General features: G+C 40.6%; 4 protein-coding genes across 6 annotated transcripts; 1 reads left to right on the top strand and 3 right to left on the bottom strand.

Annotated features, from left to right (window-relative positions):
• LOC6035555 (double-strand-break repair protein rad21 homolog) lies at positions 1-13,877 on the bottom strand. Of its 2 annotated transcripts, XM_001845661.2 has the most exons (7): positions 13,521-13,877; positions 9,702-10,017; positions 9,353-9,640; positions 8,371-8,628; positions 1,333-3,120; positions 1,104-1,268; positions 1-1,027 (listed from the first exon to the last, which is right to left on the bottom strand). In XM_001845661.2, exons 2-7 carry the CDS (start codon positions 9,957-9,959, stop codon positions 902-904), a joined length of 2,883 nt encoding a protein of 960 aa, XP_001845713.2. In that variant the 5' UTR covers positions 9,960-10,017; positions 13,521-13,877; the 3' UTR covers positions 1-901. The 2 variants fall into 2 exon arrangements, with proteins under 2 accessions (XP_001845713.2, XP_038114007.1); XM_038258079.1 differs by lacking the exon at positions 8,371-8,628 and having other exon boundaries at positions 13,521-13,876.
• Positions 13,878-17,106: 3,229 nt separating this feature from the next.
• LOC6049896 lies at positions 17,107-18,700 on the top strand. The gene is made up of 3 exons (XM_038249665.1): positions 17,107-17,817; positions 18,357-18,417; positions 18,660-18,700. Exons 1-3 carry the CDS (start codon positions 17,351-17,353, stop codon positions 18,666-18,668), a joined length of 537 nt encoding a protein of 178 aa, XP_038105593.1. The 5' UTR covers positions 17,107-17,350; the 3' UTR covers positions 18,669-18,700.
• Positions 18,428-19,723, bottom strand: LOC119765556. Of its 2 annotated transcripts, none has more exons than XM_038249667.1 (4): positions 19,570-19,723; positions 19,118-19,512; positions 18,913-19,029; positions 18,428-18,852 (listed from the first exon to the last, which is right to left on the bottom strand). In XM_038249667.1, the coding sequence occupies exons 2-4, from the start codon at positions 19,126-19,128 to the stop codon at positions 18,816-18,818; spliced, it is 165 nt and encodes a 54-aa protein (XP_038105595.1). In that variant the 5' UTR covers positions 19,129-19,512; positions 19,570-19,723; the 3' UTR covers positions 18,428-18,815. The 2 variants fall into 2 exon arrangements, with proteins under 2 accessions (XP_038105595.1, XP_038105594.1); XM_038249666.1 differs by having other exon boundaries at positions 19,574-19,723.
• Positions 19,724-19,782: 59 nt separating this feature from the next.
• LOC119765194 lies at positions 19,783-20,905 on the bottom strand. Its single transcript, XM_038248588.1, has 2 exons — positions 20,133-20,905; positions 19,783-20,050 (listed from the first exon to the last, which is right to left on the bottom strand). The coding sequence occupies exons 1-2, from the start codon at positions 20,346-20,348 to the stop codon at positions 19,898-19,900; spliced, it is 369 nt and encodes a 122-aa protein (XP_038104516.1). The 5' UTR covers positions 20,349-20,905; the 3' UTR covers positions 19,783-19,897.
• Positions 20,906-27,424: the final 6,519 nt, after the last annotated feature.

Below are 27,424 nucleotides of genomic sequence, written 5' to 3'. Positions count from 1 at the left end.
AGTAATTTTGTCTTTATTTCAACTTTATATTTCTTTACATTTTTTATCATCTAGATTCCTATTCTATTTTACCACAATTTGTGTTTTTAACGTGTGTTGAACCAAAGTAAATTCCTGAAGCAATAAAATGATTTCAAAGTAAAGATCATTTAAAAAAATAATCATTAAAAACAATACACAGCGTCTCTTCTGCCTCTTGAAAATCTTACTTTTTTATCCCGGAAACAAGGCTCCGTTTGAAACACTTGTCGTAAATACTCCTAGCTGCGAAAGCACCGACCAGTTTGTGTCTTTATTTCGAAACATTAAAATAAAGACGCAAACCGTGCTGAACGTTCTTTCGTCGCCGGATCGATGAGGTTTTCTCTAATTACGGATTACTTACTGATACTTACCAGCTACACTGTTTTGTTTTGTTTGTTTGTTAGTACAACTGCTACCGCACAATTTCATTCGCTGGGCGCAGAGAAATTATAAGCAAATAGCGTATTTACATAAAAGTTTGAGAGGGACATTTTTTATTCTGTTTTGCTCTCTGCTTGATCCGTCGTCATTCGTCAATGAATCGTAATAAATTAGAGCTCGTGTGATAAGCTTTTTTCTCTACACATAATAACAACAATCAATGAAGCTTACTAAACCGTGTCGCCGAGTTGGTAGATTTCAAAGAAATGGACCAACTCGGCAATTTTTCCAGTTTGTCCTATTTACACGTAATCAAAATTGTTCAGAGTTCAATGATAATAACGAGGGGGGGATTTAAAAATTATGCAATGTATAAAATGCACAAGCAGCGACGCTCGCGTGTGTGTGTTTGTGTTTTATTCCTAGCTTCTAATCTCTGTCAAACAGAATCAACCAGCAACTCTCTCTCTCTTTCTCTCGTTTCCGTTCCGTCGTCTTACAGCTTTGGATTCTCAAACAGCGGACCCCGCGTGATGGTAATGTCCGCGTACGGTTGCGTCTGCGTGATTTCGAGCGCTTTGAACTTTTTCAGCACCAGCAGCGAGTAGAACTTTTGGGCGGCCTGAAACGAAATAAAAAGGTCACGTTATATTTGCGTTGTCTTGGCGCGCGCGTTCTGGAGAAAAGCTCAAACGCACCTGCTTCTTGTTGTTCCGGTGCGTCATGTCGGACAGGACCATCTCGTCGGTCTTGAGGAGGCGTGACCGCACGGACACAAACAGCTGGGCTGCGCGCTTGTTCAGCACGCGCTCCTCGAACTGCTCGATCGTTTCGTCCACCTGCTGCTCGTCGGTGGCTTGTTGCTGTGAATTGTTAATTGTGAAATTAGTTGAAATTCTTCAAGATTTTTCGAAGTGGTTGACTTACCCCCTCAACGGACGCCGGGAACTCGTAGTCCTGGTTCCACTCGTTCTGCACGTCCTCGTTGAGGACGCCACGTGCCGGCGAGGCGGCGTGGCCGTCGAAGCCCATGTTGGAGAAGTTCTCCATGCCCGGTTCGTTGAGGATTGACGAGACCTGGTCCGCGGGGAGGTTGGGGATTTGGTCGATGTTTTCCAAGCTGGAGTGGTGCGGCGTCATTCCGCCGTGGTCGAGTCCGTGCGGGGTCATGGCACCGGGCAGGTCAGGCATGACGTGGCCCGAGTCACCGTGCTGCAATCCGGCAGGGGTCATTCCTCCGTGCTGCAGTCCTGCTGGGGTCATTCCACCGTGGTGGAGATCTCCGGGTGTTAGACCACCGTGGGCCAAACCGGCAGGAGTGAGGCCACCGTGGTCGAGATTTCCCGGCGTCATTGGTATGCTGGGCATTCCCGGGGTAGGAGGCATCATCTGAGGCGTGTGCATTCCCATGTTCAGCGGGGTTTGATTGGGACTGCCAATATGGCTCAGACCAGGCGTGGCCGGTGGTGGCATCATGCTTCCGTCCGGATGGTGAAAACTCTGGCTCACGTCCGGGCACATTTCCTGGTCGCGCAGTTCCATCGACATCGGCGTTGGTGGAGGCATCTCCGCCGCTTCTCGCATCTGATCTACCGAGGTCTGATCCAGATGGGCAGGTGTGGCGGGTGTCATCGGCATCATCGGAGTGGCGGGCGTTTCCGGCGCGAAGTACTCCGGTGCGACCTTTCGCTTTCTGCCTCGTCGTGGCGCAACCGGTGATTCCGGTCGTTCCGGCTGCTGCTGCTCAACTCCCAACACGTCCAACGGACCCAACACGGAGAAGTCTTCGATTCCGATCGACTTCGAAGTCAAGTGCCGCTGGTAGTTCTTGAACATGCACCGCGCCGGAATGTCCCGCGATGGCAGGGCAAACAACTTTTCCACGCCACCGGTTTCCTTCCAGTACATGAGTCGCTTGGTCGGCGGGGCCAAATCCAGCGTCGTCACAATATCCGACGTGTTCGCCAGCTGACTCTTCATCTCCTCGCCGCTGATGTTCTTCACCTCGTCCACGATAAGTTTCCGCTTGCGTTTGCTCTTCGTTACGCCCTTCAACGCACTCGCATCAACAGGCGCCAACGCAAAACTCTCCTCCTCGTTCTGCAGCAACGTGGTCTGCTCCGCATTTCCATCCAGTTCCTCTCCGAAACCTTCCTCCCCTGGCGGTTCCTCTTCCGTCCGTTCCGCCCTTCGCTCTCCACTAACTTCCGGTTCCACGTCCGTCACCATCGGCACAGAAACATCCATTGAAGCTTCTTCACCCACAGCAACAGCAGCAGCAGCAGCACTCGTCACCTTCGCCAACCCATCCTGGCTGGTCCCCGGTTGGGCCAAATCGTCCAACAGCTGCTGCGTCATAATCGGCGACGGTGGCCGCGACCCGTCCGAACTCGGTGCCGGCGATGGCGCTCCTCCCACGTCAAAGTGATCGTCATCGTCATCATCGCTGTCCACCTGGCTCTGCTGGCCGGTTGGCGCGGCCGGCAGCTCCGGTTCCGGAGCCAACGGTGCGTCCGCAAAGATATCACCCTCGAACAGGCCCGCCGCCGGTTCCGCTCCAAAGTCACCCTCGTCGCCGAATCCGTCATTGTCCACCGCGTGCGGATGATGGGGATCGAACGAGTCGAGCACGGACGTGCGGGACGTCCCCGGCAGGGGTTCCTTCTCCTGCTCGAGGTCGGGCGGCGGTGCGACGGGATCGGTGAAGAGGTCGTCCTGGGTGGCGAGAAAAAACGGTGAAGTGTTAGTCTTTTTGGTTTATTAGGGTGTTTTTTCCTAAGCAAGTTAGTTTAGTTAAAAGCCGATATTATTTTTAATCTTCAAATTCTCAATTTATTGTTCAGTTTGCAAATTAACATATTTTTTTAAATTTTAAACATGGTGCAGTTTAGATTCGATTATCAAAAGTACACTTCACCCCGTATAATTGAATCTTCCGAAAATCGAATCACATAAAAAAATTGAGTTCTCTCATTTTGGTTTCTTGACCCATAAAATTAATATACAATATTGTGGATTTAGCTCGTAGCTGGATTTTCTGGCATCTTCTCACGGTCATTGGAAACGGTCGTGGATAGACCTAGGGGTTCCTAGTTAGAGTGAAAAAATTCAATTTATAGAAAAAATATGGATTAAAATTTTGCTTTTTCATCACTTCTCCGACATAAGGAATAATTGTTTGAACATGCTTGCAATTTTTTTATGCGGTCGGAAAAATATTATTTTTCTTGAAAAAACTTTCATTTTTAATCACATGATCACCCCCAATTCTGGCTCGATGCCGCCATCATGCGACCGCGTGCTCCGTTTGTTTGTCAACAAAGCTGCAGCTGGAGTGAGACGAAGTGAGGGGGGAAGAGATTTTGACATTTTTATGCCCGCATCTGGCCCGCCGCCTATTTCGTCGGTCAATGAGTCGCCGGTCGTTTCCTGTGACCGAGTCCAGCTAGGAACTGATCGCACAATATACAGTCCAGACCAAGGATGGACAACGTGGAAGACAACATGCTCATTCTCTTTCTCTCGTGTTTGGCCTCTCTCTTCCTTGTGCTTGCTGCGAGGTGACAGAAGTCATTTGAATGCGATCATGGGAGAGATGATCGAAATCTCGGTAAAATGTCAAACGACCGTGCTCTGAGCGAATGTATAGAGGAGAAAAGCAACTCGCGACAAAATTTTGAGGCTACGAATTTTGACAGGTATGATTTTCATAAAGTATTCGCCTCCTTTTCTCTCCCACAAAAAAAAACTGGGGACAAGGTAGCTGTCAAACTAAGCTAAAATGTTAAAGTCACTCACAAAATGAACTTTGAGTGATTTGAGTTCATTTCTGACGTCACAATTTTCTCCTTTATTGGAGTGCTCTGTCACTTTTCACCAAAAAAAAAAAAACAGGACAGTCATGCTCCCTTCGATTTTTTCTTCAATGAGCGTCAAAAGATTTTCTTTTGATGAAGATTCATCCATCACTGGATTCAATTATCCGAAGGAATTGGAAAATTAGAATCACAAAATAATCGCTGTCTTATTTTTGATTGTCGAGCTGGAAAGACCATCAAGATAACCCTAACAACTACGCTAAAGTGATTTAAAAAAAATCCTAGTTGGTGCCTAAAATGGCGGTGATGAACTATTCAAAATTGAGTGAAATGTAGTCGTAAGTTCTATGTAAAAGCAAAAAAAAATACGAAAAAACATGTTTTCGTTCATGATTCGATTATCCGAAGTCCCATAATAGTAGTGCGTCCATCCCGGGAATTCCCGGGACAAAAATCCCGGGATTTTTCCAAAACCGGGAATTCCCGAAATAAAAAAAAACTATTTTTGGTGTGGAAATTCAGCTTTGGTTGTGGATATAGATGAACAGTTGAATATGTCATAATCGATAATAATTTTTAAGCATTGTAATTTGTATTCGGCATATATTAGAATTAATTTGGTGTAGTGTACCGATCTGCAAAATGCTAGGCGCTATAAATATTTCCAATCCGATTTTATAAATTTTTAAAAGATTGAGATATCTACGTATATTAATAATTTAAAATTTCGAAAAAAAATCAAATTAAATTATTTTTCATCAAACATTGGCACCACAATCAGGACAAAAGAAACGAATTAAGACAGCTATTTAGCCATTTTTTTTTTTTTTGCATGGTGTTTTGAATGACTTTGGTTAAAACAGGAACAGTACAAAACAATTTCACAGAACACCGATTTTTAAATTTATTGCTCTTAAATATATTTCTTTTTTTTCCAGTTGGCGGTAGTATAATAAATTGAAAATAATTTGTAAAATAAGTTTTTTGCAAAAGTTTTTTTTGTAAAAGTTGAACTTTTCAGCACAAGTATCAATAAGTTTTTTTTTATTCTAACGGTGAATTTATTCAACACATGGATGTTTGCAAAAATTCATTCAAAAGGCGTTTATTCGAGATTGAAAAAATGTTGCAAGCAACTTGTTGTAAAACTTGTTTTTTCCAGCACTTTTTGTATTTCTAGATTACTTTTTTCAAAACAAAACAACAAAAGTTTCCTGTACATAGGACATTTTGAAAAAGTAATCCAGATTAATCCAATAAATGTACGACTTGTGCTTAATTTCTTTTTTTTAAGTTGAACTTCTCAGCAGTGGTATTGAAAGGTGTAAATTTTCAATTTAGTTATTTTTGGTAGGGAAAAGTAGGCCGTTCGAGAAAAGTTCTCCAGAAAAAAACAGGAAAACTCGAAAGTTTCACAGCGGAATTGCAAAAACTTTTATAAAACATGAAATTCAAAACTTATCTAAAATTTAACATTGACTGGTGTCATTTTATTTGTTGTCGCCTCTTGTTTGTTGCCTTCCTCACCTCAATGAGAAAAGGCTATAAAATCACTCGAAGAATGAACTTCTTTATTCGACCTCATAGACCCACCTTCACGTATACCTGTCGATTCAGAATCAAATTCTGAACAAATGTCTGTGCGTGTGTCTGGATGTGAGTCCGTGCACCGAAAAATATGCACACAATTATCTCCGGACTGGCTTAACCGATTTGGACCGTTTTGGTCTCATTTGATCCGTCTTGGAGTACCACAAGACCCTAGTTAATAGTATAAAGTTAAGAAAAGTACTTCAAAAGTTATGCTAAAAAAACGATTTTAGTTAAACTTCGGAAGATTGTAAAAAGGCTGCTATACATTTTTGGAAAGGTATTGGAAAGACCTTTCCAACGCGTTGAAAAGATTGAAGATCTGACAACCCCATCAAAAGTTATGAGCACTTAAGTGTTATTTATACACTTTTTTGAGGTTGGATCTCAAATATTTTGATGAAAAAGTTGTCCGAATCTATCATGCGACCCATCGTTGGATAGGTAATCAAAAGACCTTTCCAACAAGCTCAAAAGATTGAAGATCTGACAACCCTATCAAAAGTTATAAGTACTTTAGTGTCTTTGATACACTTTTATGAAGCTGGATCTCAGATAATTTGATAAAAAATAGGTGTTATTTATACACTTTTTTGAGGCTGTGTAGGGTATTCACTTTTATGAATGCAAGGAAGGCACCAACCACCTAAAGGTGGATTAAGTAACGTTTTTTAAAGATATTTTCAAAGAAATTTTTCATGCTTTTCTAATCATGTCATATGAAAAAGAAATAGGTTTATAAAAGTTTATTTAATTTGAATCACATCACAAAAAAAAATCACAAAAAAAACTTATTTTAATTTCATTTAACGGTACACATCAACCATAGCTTTTGCACCACGATTTCTGTTACAGACATTTTAGTATCTTCAAAACAACGGGGACTATCGATATAATTTTTTATTCATCCCCTAAATTACTGTCTCCATAGTTTTACTATTTTTACAATCAGAATCTTGCACAATTTTGGATTAAGAAGAAAACAACTTCCTTAGTTGCTGTGCACCCTTACGCTATTTAAAAACTGTCGTCCTTGTTTAGATTAAAGTGTAGATTATTACCAATTAATATGATTGAACTAATTCTATGATTTTAAGCTCGAAAAACATAACAAATATAGTGAAAACATAAATTTTATGTGTTTCAAAAATTTCCCGGGATCCCGGGAATTCCCGGGATTTAAAAAAATATTTTTCCCGTTTCCCGGGAATTTCAAAACCCGGGCCCTACATATTAGAGGAGTAAATCGTGACGTCACAAATGAACTCAAATCACTCAAAGTTCATTTTGTGAGTGACTTTAACAATTTTTGCTAGTTTGACAGTTACATTGTCCCCAGTCTCCTCTATCGAATGGAGGCTTCGAATAATCGAGTCTGGACTGCATTGCGTATTTTATTTTTTATTTTTTGAGTCTGCTACAAAAACAACACATTATTCAAAAACACTGGAAATAAAAAAACGGGGTCGCGTTTTAGTTTGACACCGCTTTTACACGGAGTTCACACACACTACCAAACGTTTGTTTTGATAGTGTGCGTGAGCGCCGTGTAAAAAGTGACAGTTCGTCCCTTATTAATTTGACTTTGACCAACCAACGGGGTACATACAAACTAAAAAAGTGTCAAACGAAAAAGTGATCAACCACCGCGGGTTGAGTCTACGACCATAATTTAATGAAGGAAAAAAATCTGCCATCTGATTTTTATATGATGAGATTTTTCAAAACATTTTTTCGGCATGTTATATAATTTGAAATTCAAAAAATAATTTTGGAAATTTTTGGAGTATTTTTCCAATTATTGCCATAAATTTTTTTTCAAAAGTTCAGCAATTTCTAGTGTGCCTATCAACTTCAATTTAAGCAAAAAATATTATTACACTTCATCAGCTATTTCAAAGGTTATTTTCAAACATCGAAGCGAGCAGTTTTTGAATATCTTCAAAGCAATTTTTTAGCCTGATAAAAAGTTGTAAACTATATCAGGCTGTCGTCACAAATATACAATCAAATTACAAATTATTTATGTAAAAAGCCTTAATGGCTTGTATGGAAAAGTCAATGACGCAAAATTTAAATATATGGACGAAGTTGGGCTGAGAGACGAATGTATTCATAATTCCACAATTTGATCCAACTTTCTATTTATTCATGTGATTTTTTCCACCAGCTAGAACTGTTGTCATACTATCATTTCTTCAGATATACACTTCATTCGCAAACCATTTAGGAAAAACAATTCAGGAAAAGCACGCGATGCCGGATGGTAAGATAAATAGGTGATGATAGACAGATAGATAGAGGATAGACAGAAGAGAGGGTAAATAAACCGGAAAACGGGTGAGTAGAAGAAGAAGCAGCAGCGGGTAACCAATAAACACAAAATTAACAAGCCGCGAGCGCCGCACTTCCGGGAGGAGGCCACCCACAAAACTTAAAAACTAAGAAGGGAGAGCACAGTCAAAACCGAAACAGAAAGCAAACGAAATTATGCAAGCTTCCTTTCCTTCCTTCCTCAAAGATGGGGCGCAACCCACCAGGGATTGCCTCTACTTACAAGATACTCGTTCCACCGGGTATCCTGCGCCGGCTGCTCGGCGAGCTCTTCGTACAGACTTTTGGCCCGGCCCCGCAGCGGCGGATGACCCCTCCTGTGGTCCGTTTTTTGGGAACCCGGTTCCGCCACCGAATCATCCGGCAGCAGTTCCGCCGGTGTCCTGGCCCTGCTCTCGGTCAGTGTTAGCGATTCCCTGCCGGTGGTGGTGGCGGCCGCGCCCGTCTCCGGATCGGGCACCTCTGGCTCAATGTCCAGTTGCTGCCAGCGGCCAACGACGACGACGGCGGCGGGGGAGAGTGTGTATTCAGGAGTTGTTTCGATTGGGGTCGGTGTTGGGGTTTTGGTTTTTGGGGAAGTTGTTCGATGGTGATGATTTTTTTTTTTTGGTTTCGGTTTGTGAAAAGAAGAGTGATATAAACAACAGAGAGAGACAGAAGGAATCGATTATGAGAGAGCTCTTCCAGCGGCGTCCGGAATCGATTATTCGGCAAGGGGGGCAGGGCAGGGTTAATAAACGGAAGCTGAATGGAATTCTACGTGGGAAAATAAATTGGGAACAACAACTCGAAACTGTACAATTTTCTCTACAATTGTGTGCTTTTGGCAAACAATTTTGTCTGGTTTGGATTTGGAACCGCGACAAAACAACGAAAATGTATACACAACAAATACATACACGAAATGCGAAATCAGTTTTTGGCCAAATGGTTCTGTCTTCCGAGATAGATACAGAGATAGAGAGCGAGAGCGAGATAGAAACAAAAGTACTTGGGACAGAAGTGAGTGAGTGTGTGTGTGTGTGCTTCGTTTGTGCGGCGCTTTTCCGAATTTATTTTCCAAATGGTTTATTTTTTAGATTTTTCGTTATTCTTCGAAACTTAACGGAAAATAAAACTAAAGTTCTTACATGACTAAAAGTGGACTCAAACACAGACACAGAGAGAAAGAGAGGCAAAACGAAACGGTCGGACACGGCACTTACCTCCATCGGTTCCTCGATCCGGTCGCGCACAATGTCCGGCGTGTCGTCAAATCCCATATCACCGAACCCGTCGTCGTGGATGTTCATCGGCAGCGTGCCGTAATCCTCGCGCATCGTAATCTCGTCCGCGCGCGACTGGTTGATCGAAAAGTGCGCCTCAATGTCCACGTCGTTCAGCTCCGGCAGCGGCGTATCAAAGTCGTGGAACACCTCCGGCAGCGTAATCGCATTGACCGCGGCCTCCCGGTGCTCCTCCGGCAGATCGACCATTCCCGGACGGAACGCCATCTAAAAAAAAACGCCAAAACCCCGTTAAAACACAAAAACCACCTAAAACTCAACCACCCACCTTAATCTTGACGAACGCCTCGTTACAGTCGGCCAGCAGGTACTTGGCCTTGCGGGCGTAGATCCGCACGACACCGAGCAGCAAGTGGCCCGAAGTTCGCAGGGCCAGCTTCACCTTGGGCTGCATGATGCCGTCGACGGACTGCTCGATGTTCGTCTCGAAGACGTGCGCCTTGGTGATCTTCTTGTCCCAATGGGCCGCCAACCAGATCCGGGCCAGCGGGCCCTTCTTGGCCAGCACGATGTGGGCGTAGAACATAGTGGTGTGTCTGGTTGCACTTGGTAGTCAGTACTTCAATTAAAACTCGAAGGAATTTCTGGAAAGGATTAGAGAAAATTATGTTAAACTTCGGGTCTCTCTCCCAATAAACGACACGTGAGGACTCTCTAACAAAAGATACAACGTACTTAAAACTGGTCAACATGTGACATGTGGGAACATGTGAATAAGCACAATACTTTCTTCAAAATTTGGTAGAACATATTATCAATTTCAGCCTTTAGGAGAAATACACCCATTTTCAGCCCATTTCTATTATCGGATTATAAGAACATTGATCATAAACTACATCTTTTATAAAGTGTTTTTGAATATTTCAAAGCACATAAAAGCTAAAATGAAATTGAGCAACCAACTCTTTACATGATATCCAAAAGCAGGAAACAGTGCGGCAATCCATACCTCTTTTAACAAATAAGCTCCCATACACTGCCGCTCTAATCTGGTCCGTAAAAAAAAGTAAATCTTTCCCAGTTCCGGAGGGGAACACCCTTGAAGAGTATCGGGGCCGGCATTTACAAAGCGGATTCAGTGGCAGTTTCATTCTCAACTTAATGTTAACATGTTAAGGTTAATGTTAACATTCCATAGGTCGCCTCCCTAAGGTGTCGTGATAAGGTCCAGTTTGTGACGATACACTACCTTCCCTTTACTAAGCAATCGATTCCAGAAGGGAAAAGATCACCAGTTGTGTTGGTCCGAGCCGGGATTTGAACCCCGATCTACCGCTTACGAGGCGGAAGCGTTACCACTGGGCTACGTGGCTCGGTCCTCGAATCTGGTCCGTCCCATATGTAAAAAGTGAGTGCTGAGATAACGCTGTGAGAAACCCAAAAAAAGTTTCACCATTTTTCCCGTTCTAATCTAAATATTTCTATATAATTATTTATACTGTTATTTCAATATCAGTCTTAAAAACGCAAGTACCATAAATTTGATTAAAAAATTCACAATTTGGAGGTAAATTTGAGAAATTTACAGCAAGAGACCAACTTGACATTATTTGTCCATAAATAAAGGCAAGTCAGTTATGATATCAAGGTAGGCTTGAACATTTACAACAGTTTCAACCTGGTTCAACTGTCATTTCCAGGTTTGTTTTGGTCAAGCTTCCCTGCACCGTGCGGTACACGCGGTTCACTTGTCCCTCGGGTTTGCTTTGCGCCTGCTTTGTTCGGTTTACACCCGTACCCGACTCACACGAACCGAGGGTATTTTGGTTCATCGTACCAGCGCACCACGACACTCTCGGTTCGCCGCGTCGGTTTTGTGTCTGGCACTCACCCATGGCATGAACCCGGTGTATGAACCAAGGTGCTTCACTCGGCACGAGCCGAGGTACGTGCCGTGGTATGCGCTGGCGGTACAAAACGGGTTCAATACCACGGCGCGTACCACAGCACGCTGGGTTCATGCCATGGGTGAGTGCCAGACACAAAACCGATGGGGCGAGCCGAGAGTGTCGTGGTGCGCTGGTACGATGTACCAAGATACCAATACACAAATGGGTTCAGGCACGTACCGAAGCTAGAAAACCAAACCCGCGGTGTGCGTTGGCACTGGTGCATGGGAAGCTTGGTTTTGGTAGTTTTCTAAGTAAATAATTATTTAAAAAATGTTTATTTCAGATTTATTTGCTTTAAATAATGTATTTAATAAAGTTCCTGGATATGAAAATGTGATCTGCAACGACACCAGGAAATTGGAGATATATTACAGAGGCAAATTCTCAACTGCTAAGCCCTTGAAAATAATTTAAATACAGTATGTAAAAAAAGTATTTACACCCCTTGGGCACTATGCACATTTTGTGATGAAACATGTAAAAAATTTAAAGTTTGACAGGAACCTAGTACTACGTTTTGTTCAGAAACTCATGCCAAACATTTTGCTACAAAAAACTCATGAAAAGATGATTTCTATAAAAAGTTATATAACAAATACTATTACGAAAATAAAAAAGGTGCAAAAAAAAGTTTGTACACCTTTCGAAAAATTAACATAAATAATGTTATTTGTTGACAAATCACCATAAATCCAGTCTCCCAACTCCAAATAGGCATCCTTGACTGATTAAAAAAAGAATTTGGATTGAATATAAAGTTTACTAACTACTTAGTATAAAAGTTTATATAACTCTGGAAATTCTATATAAAACTTATCTAAACTTAATTTTGCAAACTTTTAATTCAACTAAATGTCAATATATTACCATATAATTGCTAAATAAACATTTTGGAGTGGGTATAACACCGTTTTGAGGGTATTTGTATCGATAGAATAGATTTTTCGTTGGAATTTCGTACCAACCCGGAATTACGTCGTAGGAAAATCCGCCGGCATCCGAACCGGTCCACGATTCACAAGTCAACCTATGTGGAATCGGAAAGGGCATAAAATTTCCGATCTTTTGATACCCAAACATCTACGTTTTCTTTAAAACCTACGTTTTTAAATACCTGGGCAAAAAGTAAGTTTGATCCACGAGAACAAAAATTACGAAATTCCATACATTTTTGGCAGGTTGCTCAAACGAAACCATAACAACGTTTTTGCTTAGGTATTTAAAAACCTAGGTTTTGAAGAAAACCTAGATGTTTGGGTATCAAAAGATCGGAAATTTTATGCCCTTTCCGATTCCACATAGGTTAACTTGTGAATCGTGGACCGGTTCGGATGCCGGCGGATTTTCCTACGACGTAATTCCGGGTTGGTACGAAATTCCAACGAAAAATCTATTCTATCGATACAAATACCCTCAAAACGGTGTTATACCCACTCCAAAATGTTTATTTAGCAATTATATGGTAATATATTGACATTTAGTTGAATTAAAAGTTTGCAAAATTAAGTATAATAATAATAATAATAATAATAATTAAGTATAATAACTTCAAAAAATATTTGCAACGGCCTAATTGTGGTCGAATCGAACAAAATCATAAATATTGCGAAAACAAACTCAGAAAATGCGAATTTCAGGTACAGTGAAGGTAGATAAACGAATCGGTCCTTTACTTTATATCTAAAAAAATAAAAAAATAACGGACTAATGCCAAATTCCGTTAGAACGCCAGGACAAGGCAGAAAACACAGAAAATATTTAATAACCCCACAATATTTACTAATTTTGGTTTGTTTTGATCATCACTACACCCTTACCAAAAATCATGATTTTTTGAGTTCCAAATCCCACTTTTCATACGAATTTTTCAGTTCAACCCATATAACCATTTTTATGGTTGTAGTACCTGAACTCAAAAAATCGTATGAAAAGTGGGATTTGGAACTCAAAAAATCATGATTTTTGGTAAGGGTGTAGCTATCCACTATTTTGAGCATCTCTTTCATTCTCTCCATCATTCCTCTCTCAAAACACACGCGCACGCAAACACACACACACACACTCCCACACATCCGTCAACCGCCGCGCTCTCTCGCTCTTCTCCCGTTTATTCGTGAAAAAAAAAGTCAGGGGCGAGACAGCGGAAACCTTTTCAATGACGCCAACGGGACAGAATCTTTCCCACCCGGAATTACCTGCTTTTCTCGCTTCCGTTTGCACCGAATCACTGTATTCCGGCACGATCCACGCCCAATTCACACTTTCCCCTGGGGTCCGTATCCGATTTCGATTGTTTTCAGCACTTTTCCACCGAAAGTAGGACGCTTGGCGCCCGACCGTATCGAAACACAATTTTTGCCATTTTAGGCACACAAAACCAAACGAAAACTATTTCCACCGGTGCAGCATGCAATTGTTTAACGATTCACACTGTTTTCACACTAAACGGCGCGATTTTAACTGGAAATTTGATGCAATTTGTACGCGTCTGTCGCGCGCTCATCCGAAAACACTTCAATTTTTTCCTCTACTGGCTGAGGAGCTCTCTCTCTCTCGCTGCCTTTCACCGAACGTCCAAGATGGCGGCGGCGGCGCTGACGGATTCTCTCCCGGTTTTGATGCGGTATTTTTCTATAGAGATCCTACCTCGCAAAGAGTGGTTGACGTCGTTGGAGTAATTTTTTTTATAGGAACACCAAATCTATTTTTTACCAAAAAAATATATCTAATTATTTTTAACAATAACACCTTGAACTACTAACTTTTATTAATAGTTCGGTGTTGTTGTAAAAATAATTAGTAGATATTTTTTTGGGTAGAAAAATAGAAGTGACAGTTCGTCACTTTTTAGTTTGACTTTGATCAACCAACGGGGTACAAATTAAAAAATTGTCAAACGAAAAGTGACCATCCACCGGGGGTTGAGTGTATCTCAAAATTTTAACATAATTTTCTTTGTATAATTTAATTTATTATTTTTTTAAAATGTTTGTTAACCACAGTTTTAATCTCGTTTTTAATAGAAAACTGAGTTGACAACCCTAATAGTCATGAACTATATAACTACTTTATGACAAATAGTTACTCAACTATTTATCAAATGGTCTCTACTATTCATTAAATTGTAACCCAACTATATATGTACGATATATCAAACCATTAATTCCATTCCCAAAATAGTTTTGGTCGATTTTACTATATGAGAAATTAGTTGTTAGGCAGAAAACTATATGAGGTTTTCATACATATGTAAATATTTTTATAAACTTGGATTTTACGTCAGATAGTCATTGCCCAAAAAATTGACTATTCCCTATATAGTTTCTGAAAAACTACTTTACCGACACTACTTTGCCGACACTTTAAAAAAGACCGCAAAAATGAACCCTACAATTGTTGTGATAACTACTTCGGATATAATCAAATTTGATTTTTAAGTTCTATCGATAGTTGGAGAATGTTTACCGCCATTATATGTGATGTTATTTACGTTGCTGCCGAACTGCTGCCGCCTTATCCGATTGATCTATATCTGTTGGTGGTTTTTCAGTGGTTTTGGTGACATGTTGTGTTAGAAGGAGCAAGCTCGGGGCAAGTATTTTTCGATAAGTCCAAGTAGTCCAAACAATTGACTCATTTTATAGTGAACAGTAATAGTCCACCATGTAGTACACATATTTTTGGTGTATGGTAAGAACAGCATGTCTACTTTTTCTGGAATAGTGAAAGTCAATTTCATGAGCCCTCGTAACATTTTTCTTCTTTTGGGGAGTTTTCTGATAATCTGAGGAGAAGTGGGGGTGTTGAAGGTTCTCTATCATCCAGAGGAATCGACTGTGATCAATTTACTTGATAAAAGTTGAAATTTGTGTACCAATCGTTTAACATATAGTTGGATTATATAACAAACTGTAATTGTACTCCATACTGTTGAAATATTGTTTGAACTATTTGGACTTATAGAAATTTTTAATTCAAAATAGTATGGTGTATAGTAATTTTACTTCATGTAAGTTGACAAATTATTTGAATTATACAAACTTATCGAAAAAAATGTGGCCGCCATCAATTGTGTTCTACTATAGCATTTATAGTAGGTTTTTAGTTCTTACAGGTTCTGCCCAGTCACGAAATATTCTAGCAGAGCTGGTTCTGTCAGAATCCTACTAGAACGGTGGAACATTTCTGCTAGAATGCTGTAAGAATAACCAGCTCTGTAAGAACTCTGTTAGAATCCTGCTAGAACGTCGTGACTGGGTGACTATAAAAATCTAAAATCTGTAGAATTTTGCTATATTGTTCTCAATAAAGTTGATAAATTGTTTGAACTATTTGGACTTGTACATTTTTTCGTTGAGTCACGTTGTCTTAACAATCCGAACTGTTCAGTGTAAGGTTATTGTACCCCAAATAGTTCAAAAATAGTTAGAATCATTAGATTTACTTCAATAAAAACGTCATCATTTGACGATCAGTTTCGTTATGGTTTTGTATAGTGCCGTAACTATATGATAATGGTTAAGTATGTGGTAACTACATCTCTCCCGGATAAACGAAAACTATATCGATTGCAGTGTGGAACTTTAAAAAACCTTATGAGATATGGTCACCATTTGTAATAATGTTATTTGGCGGACCTTGATGACTATTTGTCAAATGGTCACCATACGTAATAGAGTTATTTTAATGTTTGTAATGGTAAACGATTTTCTTGATAACTTTAAAAAACTATTTGCAGATGTTTTCTCAAATGGTTACCCTAAATCATAAGGTAATTTTAATGTTCAAATGGTTCAACTAGCGGACCATCATGACTATTTATCAAATGGTTACCATTAGTAATAGAGTTATTTTAAAGTTTGAAATGGTGGTTTTTTTTTCGAGACGACTTTGTAAAACTATTTAAATATGTTTTCTGAAATGGTTATCGTATATCATAAGATTATTTTAAAGTTCAAATGGTTCATCTCGATACGCAAGTACCATATAAAAACATATAATAATTATAAAAAAATAGTTACGATTTGTAAAGTTTTTTTTTGTCACAAAACAAAGAGCAAATTTCAATATTTTACTTTTTTTATAATGATTGTTTTCAACGAATTCTTTTTTTTCCAAGGGGACCATAGTTAATCCATCGAAAAAATGTTGTCTTGTCATTTTTTTTTGCATTTGAATATGATAAAAAGTGATCAGAAATGGTCTTTAATCAATCTGGAACTTGTATTGGAACTTGTATATCTTTTTTATAAACGCAGACAAATGTTTTGTAGAATCAGCCTGTACGAGGTTTGAATCAACAAAATTTTTGTTGAATATAATCAACAAAAAAATGCGTTGAAATCTAGGCTGAAACAACCCAGTCTTGACGTTCTAGCAGGATTCCAGCAGAATTCTTAGAGAGCTGGATATTCTTAGAGCATTCTAGCAGAAATGTTCCACCGTTCTAGCAGGATTCTGACAGAACCAGCTCTGCTAGAATATTTCATGACTGGGAAACCTTGATTTTCTCAATTTCACAAAAGTCTTTTGTTGTTTTGAAAAAGCTGCTTTGACGTTTACCCAGTCACGACGTTCTAGCAGGATTCTAGCAGAGTTCTCACAGAGCTGGATATTCTTACAACATTCTAGCAGAAATGTTCCACCGATCTAGCAGGATTCTGGCAGAACCAGCTCTGCTAGAATATTTCGTGACTGGGTAGTGTTGATTCAACAAAATCTTGATTTTCAAATCAACAAAACGTTTTGTTGATTCAAATATGCTTTATTTTTCTGCGTGTACCCACCTTGTTCGACTCGGTTTAGCGTGCACCGCTCAGCAGCTGTCAGCCAATAACATCAAAACAAAAACCTTTTTTTCTGGTTGGCCGGTTGTGATTGAGCAGGAACATCAACCCGCAGGAAATCGCAAGTTTGCAAGCGGTTCTACCGGTGATCCTTGCCGTGGCCACCTAAAACGAAGTGGCACGTGTTGCCCTCTGCGAACACCTGAACTTGCCATCACTCCACGTCCCGATCATCCTAAATGCCGACTCGTCCAAACGTTTGCCGCTTAAGGGATCGAAAGCCGCTACAAAACGGTACCCGCTGGTTCTCGGCATGTGGGATCTGCTCTACACACTGTGCGGTCATCTCGAAGGGCATCGGCGTCGGTCCACGTAAACCCGGCCTCCACCCGTACGCAACCTTCAGCAGCAACTCCGTCTTCCTGTGCTTCTACAATCGCAGCTACAAAACCCCGCCGAGAAGTGGAAAATCGCCAAAAGGTTTTTTCAACTGCTATACGCCTTCTTCCGGAACTGTATCCCCTCCCTATCAGACTTCCCTTCACCGACCATTGCCCGCGAAGAATACTTCCGCCCGGATTCCACATTCTACTCCAGGTCAACACCAAGTCCGACTTTCTACGTCTCCTCCTGCACATCATCGACGAGTCGTCTACCCCGTTCGACAGCTACACGCCCTTCCCAGGCCGGAAGAACCTGGAGGCCACTTCCCGTACGCACTGCAAATACTCGAAACTTAGGAAGACTTCTACAACGTGCACTTCACCTTCAACCGCTCGATCCTGCTTGCCGGCGCAAACAAGCTGCTGCTTAGGCTGAATCACGCTCCGGCAAGGCCGACCACATGCTCAACTGAACGCGATTTGTCACATAAAGCTCGTGGCTGCTGGAGAACGCGCTGGTCGCGATTCGGATCCACGATCATGCGACAGCCAGAAGTGAACCAACAGATCTATGAACTGTTTACGCAGGCAGAGCGGATTACGAACTAGATCCGACAGGAATTCGTGGAGTGCTGAGCTGGAGCTTGGTGGCGATGGAGTGTGGAGTTGGGGATCAAGGAGGCGATTGTGGCGTTGCTGGTGGATTCCCTGACACAGCAAGCGACTCCAAACTTGGCACACTTTCTGCTCGAGTTCGAGCTTAACATGGAACTCCGGTTGACGAACCTGCTGCAGCCAGGCGTCCTTAACATCCCCAGCAATTGCGCGAAATCCCAGCAATTGCGCGAAACGTGCTGAACTAGAATACGGACTTGCTAAAGTGCGTCGCAATCGAGTTGAAGCTAACCTCCGACAGAAATCAGGTATCGAAGTTTTTTTCTTTATTTTTTTTTTGTATGACTTATGTTTTTTACAATTCTATAATAAAAGATGACTACGATGGGGGTGGGGCTGGAGAATGATCTTAGAATTCGCCTTGGGCAACACCTTGCAGGAGCGCGTGCGTCTCGAAACTTTTGTGCTTCCTCCTGTGTCTGTAGGTTCCGTTTCATTTTTCAGGATTTACCACGTCCTCTGCCACTGCCGCCGTCGCCGCAACCCGCAGGTCGTCTAGAATGCGCGAAATCAAGTCCAACACTTCGTCGTCACCGAACATTTCGTTTCCGGTCCGTCTGAGGCACCAATTGATCCTCCTCCTTGTGGTCATCGAGCAGGACCTCGTCTTGGCATCCACCTTCGCGACCAGCTTCTTGCCGTCGATTTACTTGTCGTGCGGCAGCCGGACAACACCGGCACCACTGAAGGGAGAATCTTCGTTACAATTACTCTAAATTGTCTGAATATTCTTCAAAACTTACTCGGTGACGGTGATTTTGTTGTTGTTGTTGTAGATCAGTGGCCGCGAACCGACCGCCGATCCAGATCCCCGGAAGGAATCCCGGCCCCCAATTCCCCCGGAAAAAAGCTGATTCATTGGTGGCATTCCAGCGGGAATTGCGTTTTTCCAGATTTGCCACTGCTTCCAACGCCGTCGAGATCGTCGCCGGTACCCGTCAGGTCGTTCCGATACTCATCTAGAATTCGCGCAATCAAGTCCAACGCTTTGTCGTCACCGAACTTTGCGTTTCCTGTCCGATTATTTATGGTCGTCATGCAGGGTCTTGTTCTTGGCGTTCTTGAACTTGGACACGTGCTTCCGGTTGATCAAGGTCCTTCAAGACGCCAAGATCTCCTAGGTCATCGGATCGAGAGCCTTATTGCTGATGTTCCCGATAAATACGGTAATGATGCACCTCGGCCCACAACCGGTGGTCTTCCCGGCGTCGGTTATTATGGTGGCGGTGATTGTTATATGGCCGTGAAATAAGCGTCGGCTTAGATCCCCGGAAGTCACCCCTGCGGCCATCTCACCCTAGCGGAGGCTGATGCATCGATGGCATTCCGGCGGAGATCAACGACTGCAAAATAAAAAACAAATTTAGTGGCACATCAACAACAAAACTGTAGAAACTTACTTACGGGCATCAGTGGCGGGGCGATTCCGAACGGTATTCCGGCCGGAACGATCAACGTTGGCCGTACCTTCGAGAAGGCATTTGCTTTGTTTTGATCCCTTTGGGACGTAAACATGCGATGCCCCGTGTGTGACAGATCTAGACGTCAAACTCAACACACGCGCAAAAAAAAGTTATTTCAATTTTGCCTCAAAATCAAAGTGTCTCGAAGTTTTGCCCAGTCATGACGTTCTAGCAGGACTCTAGCAGAGTTCTTACAGAGCTGGATATTATTATAGTTTTCTAGCAGAAATGTTCCATCAAGACGTGAGTTTTTCAGGGAATCTATCTAAACTGTTACAATAACGTTGCTCTGTTGCAGCTTTGCGGACACGCCGACGCTGTGCAACTGCATCCGGCAGCTGGCGTACGATCCGTCGATGACGACGGACAAGCTGCAGAAGATGTACTTCCAGTCGATGATGCAGGTGCTGCTGGAGATTGTGGCGTCGTACGATCTGGGTGACGAGGTTGGTCGGGAGAACTTGAAGAAAGTGCTGGCGGAAATGTTGGCTTGCGGCGATCTTGGCGAGGGCAACGTGAAGACGATTATGGCCATCTTTGAGCGGTTGGTGGGTGACGTCGAGGAGTGGTTTCGATTCTGTGTGGATTTGATCAACGCAATTTTGGGGCCCTCGCGGGCGGACGTTGCGGACGTCGCGACCGTTGGTGGATGAGTACTTGGAAAAGAACACGTACAAGAGTCTGCAGATGGAGATTTCCTCGCTTCGGTTGAACATAATGAACTTGAAGGAGCAGGATATTGACAAGTTCAACAAGAAGGACTATGGCGGTGCGCAGTGAGTTTCGCGTCTTGTTCTGCTGCAGATCACCGACATGAGGACTTTTTCTGCCTCGATCTGTACGCAATCATCCAAGTGGAAGACTACAAAGGTAAGGATGATGACGATTTGAATGTTCCAGAAGGACTTCCTGTCGCCGTAGTGAAGAGAACGAGGTGGATGAAAAGAAGCCGGCGAGATTAAGTCGCAGGATCAGCTGTTTCGCCTTGGACTCGCGTTGGTTGAATAACAGCGGTGTTTTCGCAAGTGATTGTATCACTATGGCAGCGCTGGGTCCCGATTCGCCCCAAATGACGAAATGTTCGTTTGGACTGCTCTCTGCCATCGAAAGACGATATTCGCAAAGGCACCCCTTCTTAGAGCTGCTGATTGCAAAGTGTCAGATCGGTTAGATTGACCAGCGGAATTACGGTTCGGTTCTCTAGCATCAACGGAATCGATGATGTGGAGGTGTAGTGTGATATTTTACACAAATAGGGCGTTTACTTCTATGAAATTGAGTTTCAGAACCCCGTTATTCTTGGTTTCGCATAATTTACGCCAACCATCAAAGGAAGCGCAATTTTCACAAACGCAAGGGCTCGCCTTCCTTTGAATGCAGATTGCAGAATCTCATGTCTTAAATTATTGTTTATTAATTTCAATTCTTTAGGCAATATGTTCTTCTAAATCAATTTAGTAGTTAACAACATTTTGGATTCAATGCAAAATTAAATTTGCCTTGCGCGCTCTCTCTTTTCTCTTCTCTCGCTACGCTCCGTTACCTGCTCTTTCGCAGGCAAGCGCACTGCGCACTGCGCAGGCAAAAACAGTCTGATGTGAAACATTTGTGCGGCTGGTTGTTGTTTACGTTTTGTGCGTAGGTATAATTTTCAAACAAATCATTTGATTTACCAAATACTTTGTTTATATTTTCTTGTTGATCATTTCAGCGCCGTGGAGAACTTGATAGAAACGGAACAGCTGGTGCTGGAGAAATCGATCGGTAATCAAAAGAGATTTTGCCCTCAGCCGGCCGACAATATTGTTCCGCCGAGGATGCGACCAAACGAACAAACGATTGGCATCAATCAATCTGAATAATCAGATAAGTACTTATGATATTTGAATATTATATTCAACTTGATACTTTGTGATTTTTCTTCTTACTTTTTCAGGTTAGGACGATTTTGGCAGTATGATCAACTAAACAGAATCGATATCGCCGCTAAAGTTCAAATATTATTGTTGTGAATCATCCGTCAAAAAGTGAACAATTCTGTAAAAGGTAAAAAAAAGTAAGAAAAACTTTTAAAAACCATTTCAAAACTATTTCTCAAAAAGTAGTAAATTTGTATGATAAACTTTAATTCACCATTTGAAAACTATTTCTCAAATAGTGAAACTGGGAAAAAATGTAGGATAAACCTTAAATAACCATATGAAAACTATTTCCAAAATAGTAGCGCTAGGTAAAAATAGCAAGAAAAACCCTAAAAAACTATTTACAAACCCTTTCTAAAAAAGTAGACGCAAGGTTAAAAATTGTAAGAAAAACCTTAAAATACTATTTAAAAACCATTTCTCAAACAGTAAAAACCGAGAGAAAAAGGTCGCTTTTTCGCGAAAAAAAAAACTTTATTTTTACCATTACACAAATGGTAATTTGACGAAACGTTGTTCGAGGATTTTTAAGGTTACCGTTGCTAACCACCCTCAATTCAGATGGTCGAACTTTATGATAAATGGTAGGGTACCATTTCCGATATGGTATTTTTAAGGTTTTGCTACCATTTTTCAAATAGTGGTTACGATCTCTGAAATGGTGAGAAAACCATTTAACACAAAGTTTTTTTAAGGTTCTCGTTTATGCGGGCTTTTAGTAGTAATATAGTTTGGACTATTCCCCCGATGGTTTTTGATTATGCGGGTAAGCTTTAAAAAAACATTTCGTGGAAATAAAACACACAAAAAAAAAATACTCTAACACTAAAAATATTGTATTTTTATGCTAGAATTTTATAGCAAAAGTAAGCAAAAGCCTAGGAAAAACAAGCTGTAATAAAGGTATACTTATAGCACAGACAACAGACGTAGCGGCTAGAACAAAATAATTTGAAATTCGTGTGTAAAAACATGGCAGCCGCATCCTGCTAATCTACTAGCGCCATCTGTTAGCCTATTGCCACTCTCTAAAGCAGCCATGATGGTTTTCTGAGAAGGTGTGTTTGAAAATGCATCACCCAGAAATATTCAAAAAATATATTATTTCAATTTTTCGAAAAAAATGTAAACAGGTTAAGATTATGTTAAACTTTAATTGTTAATTAACACGATTTACGAGCACATAGATGTTTTTTTTCATGTAATTATCGATATCAAAAAAATAGTCTAGTTTGATGCTTTTATAAACACAGCAACCAAGACCGCGCTTGAGGCTGTCAAATTCTTGCTGGTTGTGTTTATAAACAAAACCAACAGAGGAGAGCAAAAAGGAGGAGGAGACCCGGTGGAAATCGGGAGGATGGGCAAGCGTTTCTTGGAGGAGAAAAGATCCGGAACCAGAAACGAAACAATCCGGAACTGGTTCCGATAAAGTCTGGAAGCCATCGGCGCCGTCAGCAAGAGCTATTATCACGGCCAACCCCGTAAACGTTTTGACCCCAAACGACCGCATTCCGAAGATTATCTCCGGAACCGACAAACCAGCTACCACGATCACTTCAACCCTCACCTCCAAGACACCAACCTGTTCAACGCCCTCGAAACCTACCCCACCTTCAAGTGCCGCCACTTCCGGCGAACCCTAATCGCCATACCAAAGGCCTAAATCTTGAATGTTCTCCCCGGCGCGTCAGTTTCCCCAATCGGATTTCCAGTGCAAGCGATCCTCAAACACCCCCACACCTTCCCCTTCCCATCCTCTTCCATGAGTGGCACCAGGTTCAAGAAGCGTAGCCCCGTCATAGAGGTCATTTTGCGAATCATGCTGACAAGGAACACAATCGGCAATCCGTCGGGGCTAAACAAAGCGACTGCAGCGCCACAAACGGATTGCCACAACTAAAAAAACTATAGCAATGATTTACACAAGGGATGAATCGAGCCCAAACGTCTGTTGTCTGTGCTTATAGTGACCAATAATTTCGCAAGCTGCTTTTTGTTCAGAGTTTAAACGACGTCGTCGGTTTAAATGTTGCGCTTTTTTGTTCGTTAAAAAGTTTGAACTTTTTTTTATAACTCTTGTTTAATCATCTTTAATAAACGTTTAGAGTAACAAATTACATGTTCAAAATGTAAACAAGCAACAAAGTATTCAAAAAAGTGTCTTCTACGTAAAGTATTTAAATCAGTGAGGAGGCGCCGCCCAAAATTATAAGAGCGATCCCACGAGCATAGCATACCCTTCCCACATCGATCTGACATTTATAACTAACATCTGGACCAAATATGAGCATTCTAAGTCAACGGGATATGGGGAAAATCCTTGGGCAAATCGGAAACAATGCTTAAAAAATAAAAACTGCTTTTGCTCGGGAGATGGGGGGGGGGGGATATTGAAAAATTATGATTTTTTCAGAACGAGTTTCTCACGACAATCACCCTTTTTACGATGTTCCGGACTTTCTTCTAAATTGTTTTTGCCTTCCTCACGTTACTGAGGAAAGGCTATAAAATCATTCGAAAAATGAACTTCTCAATTAGACCTCCTGGACCCACCTTCATGTATACCTATCGACTCAGAATCAAATTCTGAGCAAATGTCTGTGTGTGTGGTGGGATGTTGATCAAAAAATTGTCACTCGATTATCTCGACATTGGCTGAACCGATTTCGTCCGTTTTGGCGTCATTCGATCCGTCTTGGGGTCCCATAAGTCGCTATTAAAATTATGCAGTTTAGTTAAGTACTTTAAAAGTTATGCTAAAAAAACAAATTTAACAAAAGTCCGGAAGATTGTAAAAAGGGTGGTTTTTGTAAGAAACCCCGTCATGCTATACATTTTCAAAAGACCTTTCCAACGCGTCCAAGACATTGAAGATCTGACAAATCTATCAAAAGTTATAAGCACTTAAGTGTTATTTATACGCTTTTTGGAGGCCGGATCTCAGATATGTTGATGAAAACGTTGTCCGGATCTCTCGTGCAACCTATCGTTGGGTAGGTATTCAAAAGAGCTTTCCAATGCGTCCAAAACATCGAAGATCTGACAACCCTATCAAAAGTTATAAGCACTTAAGTGTTATTTACGCACTTTTTCGAGGCCGGATCTCAGATATTTAGATGAAAATGCTGTCTCTCTAACGCGTCCAAAACTTTGAAGATCTGAAAAACCTATCAAAAGTTATAAGCACTTAAGTGATATCAACGCACTTTTTGCATTTTGGTTAGCACCCTTTAAATGTGAGGAAGGCGCCAACCACCTAAGGGTGGATTAAGTAACGTTTTTAAACATAACTTTTAATGTACTTTACCAAACTTTATAATTGTCAATAGGGATTTATGGGACCCAAAGACGGATCGAATGAGACCAAAACGATTATAATCGGATCAGACATTGTTGAGATAATTGAGTGAGAATTTTTCGGTGCACGCATACCCATCAAAACACACACACACACGATTTGCCTAGTTTAATAACTCATTGTAATAAACAATCTTTTGCCGATGATACACAGATTTACCTTTCTTGCCCAGTTGATCAGCTTCCTAACAAAATATCTCTAATAAACTCTGATTTATCTGCTATTTCTCGTTACTGTAAGGATAATGGACTTGTTTTAAATACTTCAAAAACAAAAGCAATAATTTTTTTCCCGTCAGAATACAGTTCTTCCTCACTTACCTCCTATTCAAATCGACAATGAAAATGTAGAAATAGTTGATGAATGCTTGAACTTAGGTATTAAAATGAACAAACATCTTACATGGGAGGATCATGTATCTCTAATAAAGAAAAAGGTCTATTCAACTCTTCGAACTCTAAATTGCCATAGACACACATTATCAATTGACACTAAAATAAAGCTAGTACACACACTATTAATGCCTCATTTCATTTACGGCAATGTTATATTTTCTAAAATGAATGTTGACACTGAAAGACACCTACAAGTTTGCTTCAATAGTTGTATCCGTTTCATCTACAATTTAAGGAGATTCGATCATGTTTCACAATTTCAAAGGTCAATTTTTGATTTGTCTTTGAGCAAGTTCTATCAGTTTCAATTGTTGTTATTTTTATTCAAACTTATAAATTTCAAAGAGCCGCAATATCTTTTCGAAAGTTTAGTTTTCAGTCGTTCAAATCGCACAAATAATAATATAATACCAGTTCATCACACTAACTTTATGGGAAATTCATTCGCAGTTCGAGGCGCACGTTTGTGGAATGATTTGCCGCATAACTTAAAATCTATAACTTTATTTAGTGAATTCAAGCGTAGGTGTAAAGAGCATTTAAAAAATTCAATTTGAGTTTTGTTTTGGTTTTGATTAAGCAATGCCTTGTATTACACACTCTTTTATAACTACATACACAGCTGATAATCAGTCTTAAATTTATTACTGAATTCTACTTAAACAAGTAATTTGTCGTATTATCGACATTTTTATATCTTTAGCTTATTTCGTTTTAGTTTTTAATTTAGTTTTTAGTTTTAATGAAACATAAGGTCCTTATCATTTAAGTCAATGTATACAAAAAAGGTTTTACCTTCGGTATATTGTTGAAAAATAAAATACAAATACAAATACACACACAAACATTAGTTCAGTTTTTGGTTCGTTATGTATACGTGAAGGTGGGTCTAGGAGCTCGTATTAAGAAGTTTATTTTTCGAGTGATTTAAAAGCTTTTCCTCAGGAAGGCAAAAAATCCATTCCAAAAACAACACAAAATTCAACCTGTCTTTATCGCAAAAGATCTTTAATCCATCGAACAAAAGTAACGGTCTTTTTACCGTATGTTTTCATGTATGCGCATCATGCCATCAACACAAGCGCAAACCGAGAGAAAGGAGAAAGGCCAGCAAAGAGAGAAGAGGTAAAATTAAACGTCAACAAATACAGTAGAGGCCGTCGATCATAAATGAGCTTCCTCCTCATTAGGGTGGTCCAGATTCGGGCTTTCTCGGGGCTGAAATCGAAGATTGACCCATCACTATAGGATAAATTCATAACTATTTGAGCTCCTTCTGTCCACGAGAACCCCTCCCGCTAATTGCTTGAAGTTTTTATGGGAAAAATCGTCAAAATGTATGGAGAAAAGAAACTGTTTTACCTGTGGAAGGAGCAATTGATAGTCGTCCAAACTTTATCAATTCTCATCTATCTAGAACCATCATTAAATTTTGAACAACTTTCCCGGAGACACCATATTTTTAGAACTTTTTGCTTTCGAAAAGGACCGTTTTTGAGCGGCCGACGCAAAGGGGCAACATAACAGGCGCACTGACACGTATAGGCAGTCAGGCAAGTGCGCACGTTTTAAAATAATTGTTTCTAGGTAGCCCCTTAGAGCCGTGTGCGCAAAAACGGTGCTTTTAACATATCAGCTTATGAGGCGTGGAATAGTTTACAGTTAAAATTTGAAATATATATTTAGAAATATTGAACGATTCATTAAGCAATAGGATACAGCGAAAAGCGGACAGAGAACAAAATCAAGAGCAAAGCAGGGATGCGATATTATGCTACACATGTATAAACTACAGACACCATTACCCTTGTTTATAATAATAATAGAGTATATTGTTTAATAGTTATAATAGTCAATAATAGTAAAGTTCAAATCAATTGTAATTCAACATAAAATTGGTGCAAATTTCTTAATGTTTTTCTTCTGTTTTTTTTTTTATTTTTATTTTTTTATTCATTGTTACAATTACTATGTAGCTTTTACTTTAATTTAATCCATTTAGTTTTTTTTCGTTATTTTCAATATATATCTTATTTTTTCGTTTCTTTTCTGCTACTTTCCATTTTTCCTATATAAATACTTTTCCCTCATCAGTTCTTCGCATCGTTCTCTTT

The sequence above is a fragment of the Culex quinquefasciatus genome, chromosome 1 (assembly GCF_015732765.1).
Source record: "Culex quinquefasciatus strain JHB chromosome 1, VPISU_Cqui_1.0_pri_paternal, whole genome shotgun sequence".
Classification (NCBI taxonomy): domain Eukaryota; kingdom Metazoa; phylum Arthropoda; class Insecta; order Diptera; family Culicidae; genus Culex; species Culex quinquefasciatus.
Note: the sequence above shows the minus strand (reverse complement) of the source record. Positions and strands in the feature narration are given on the sequence as shown.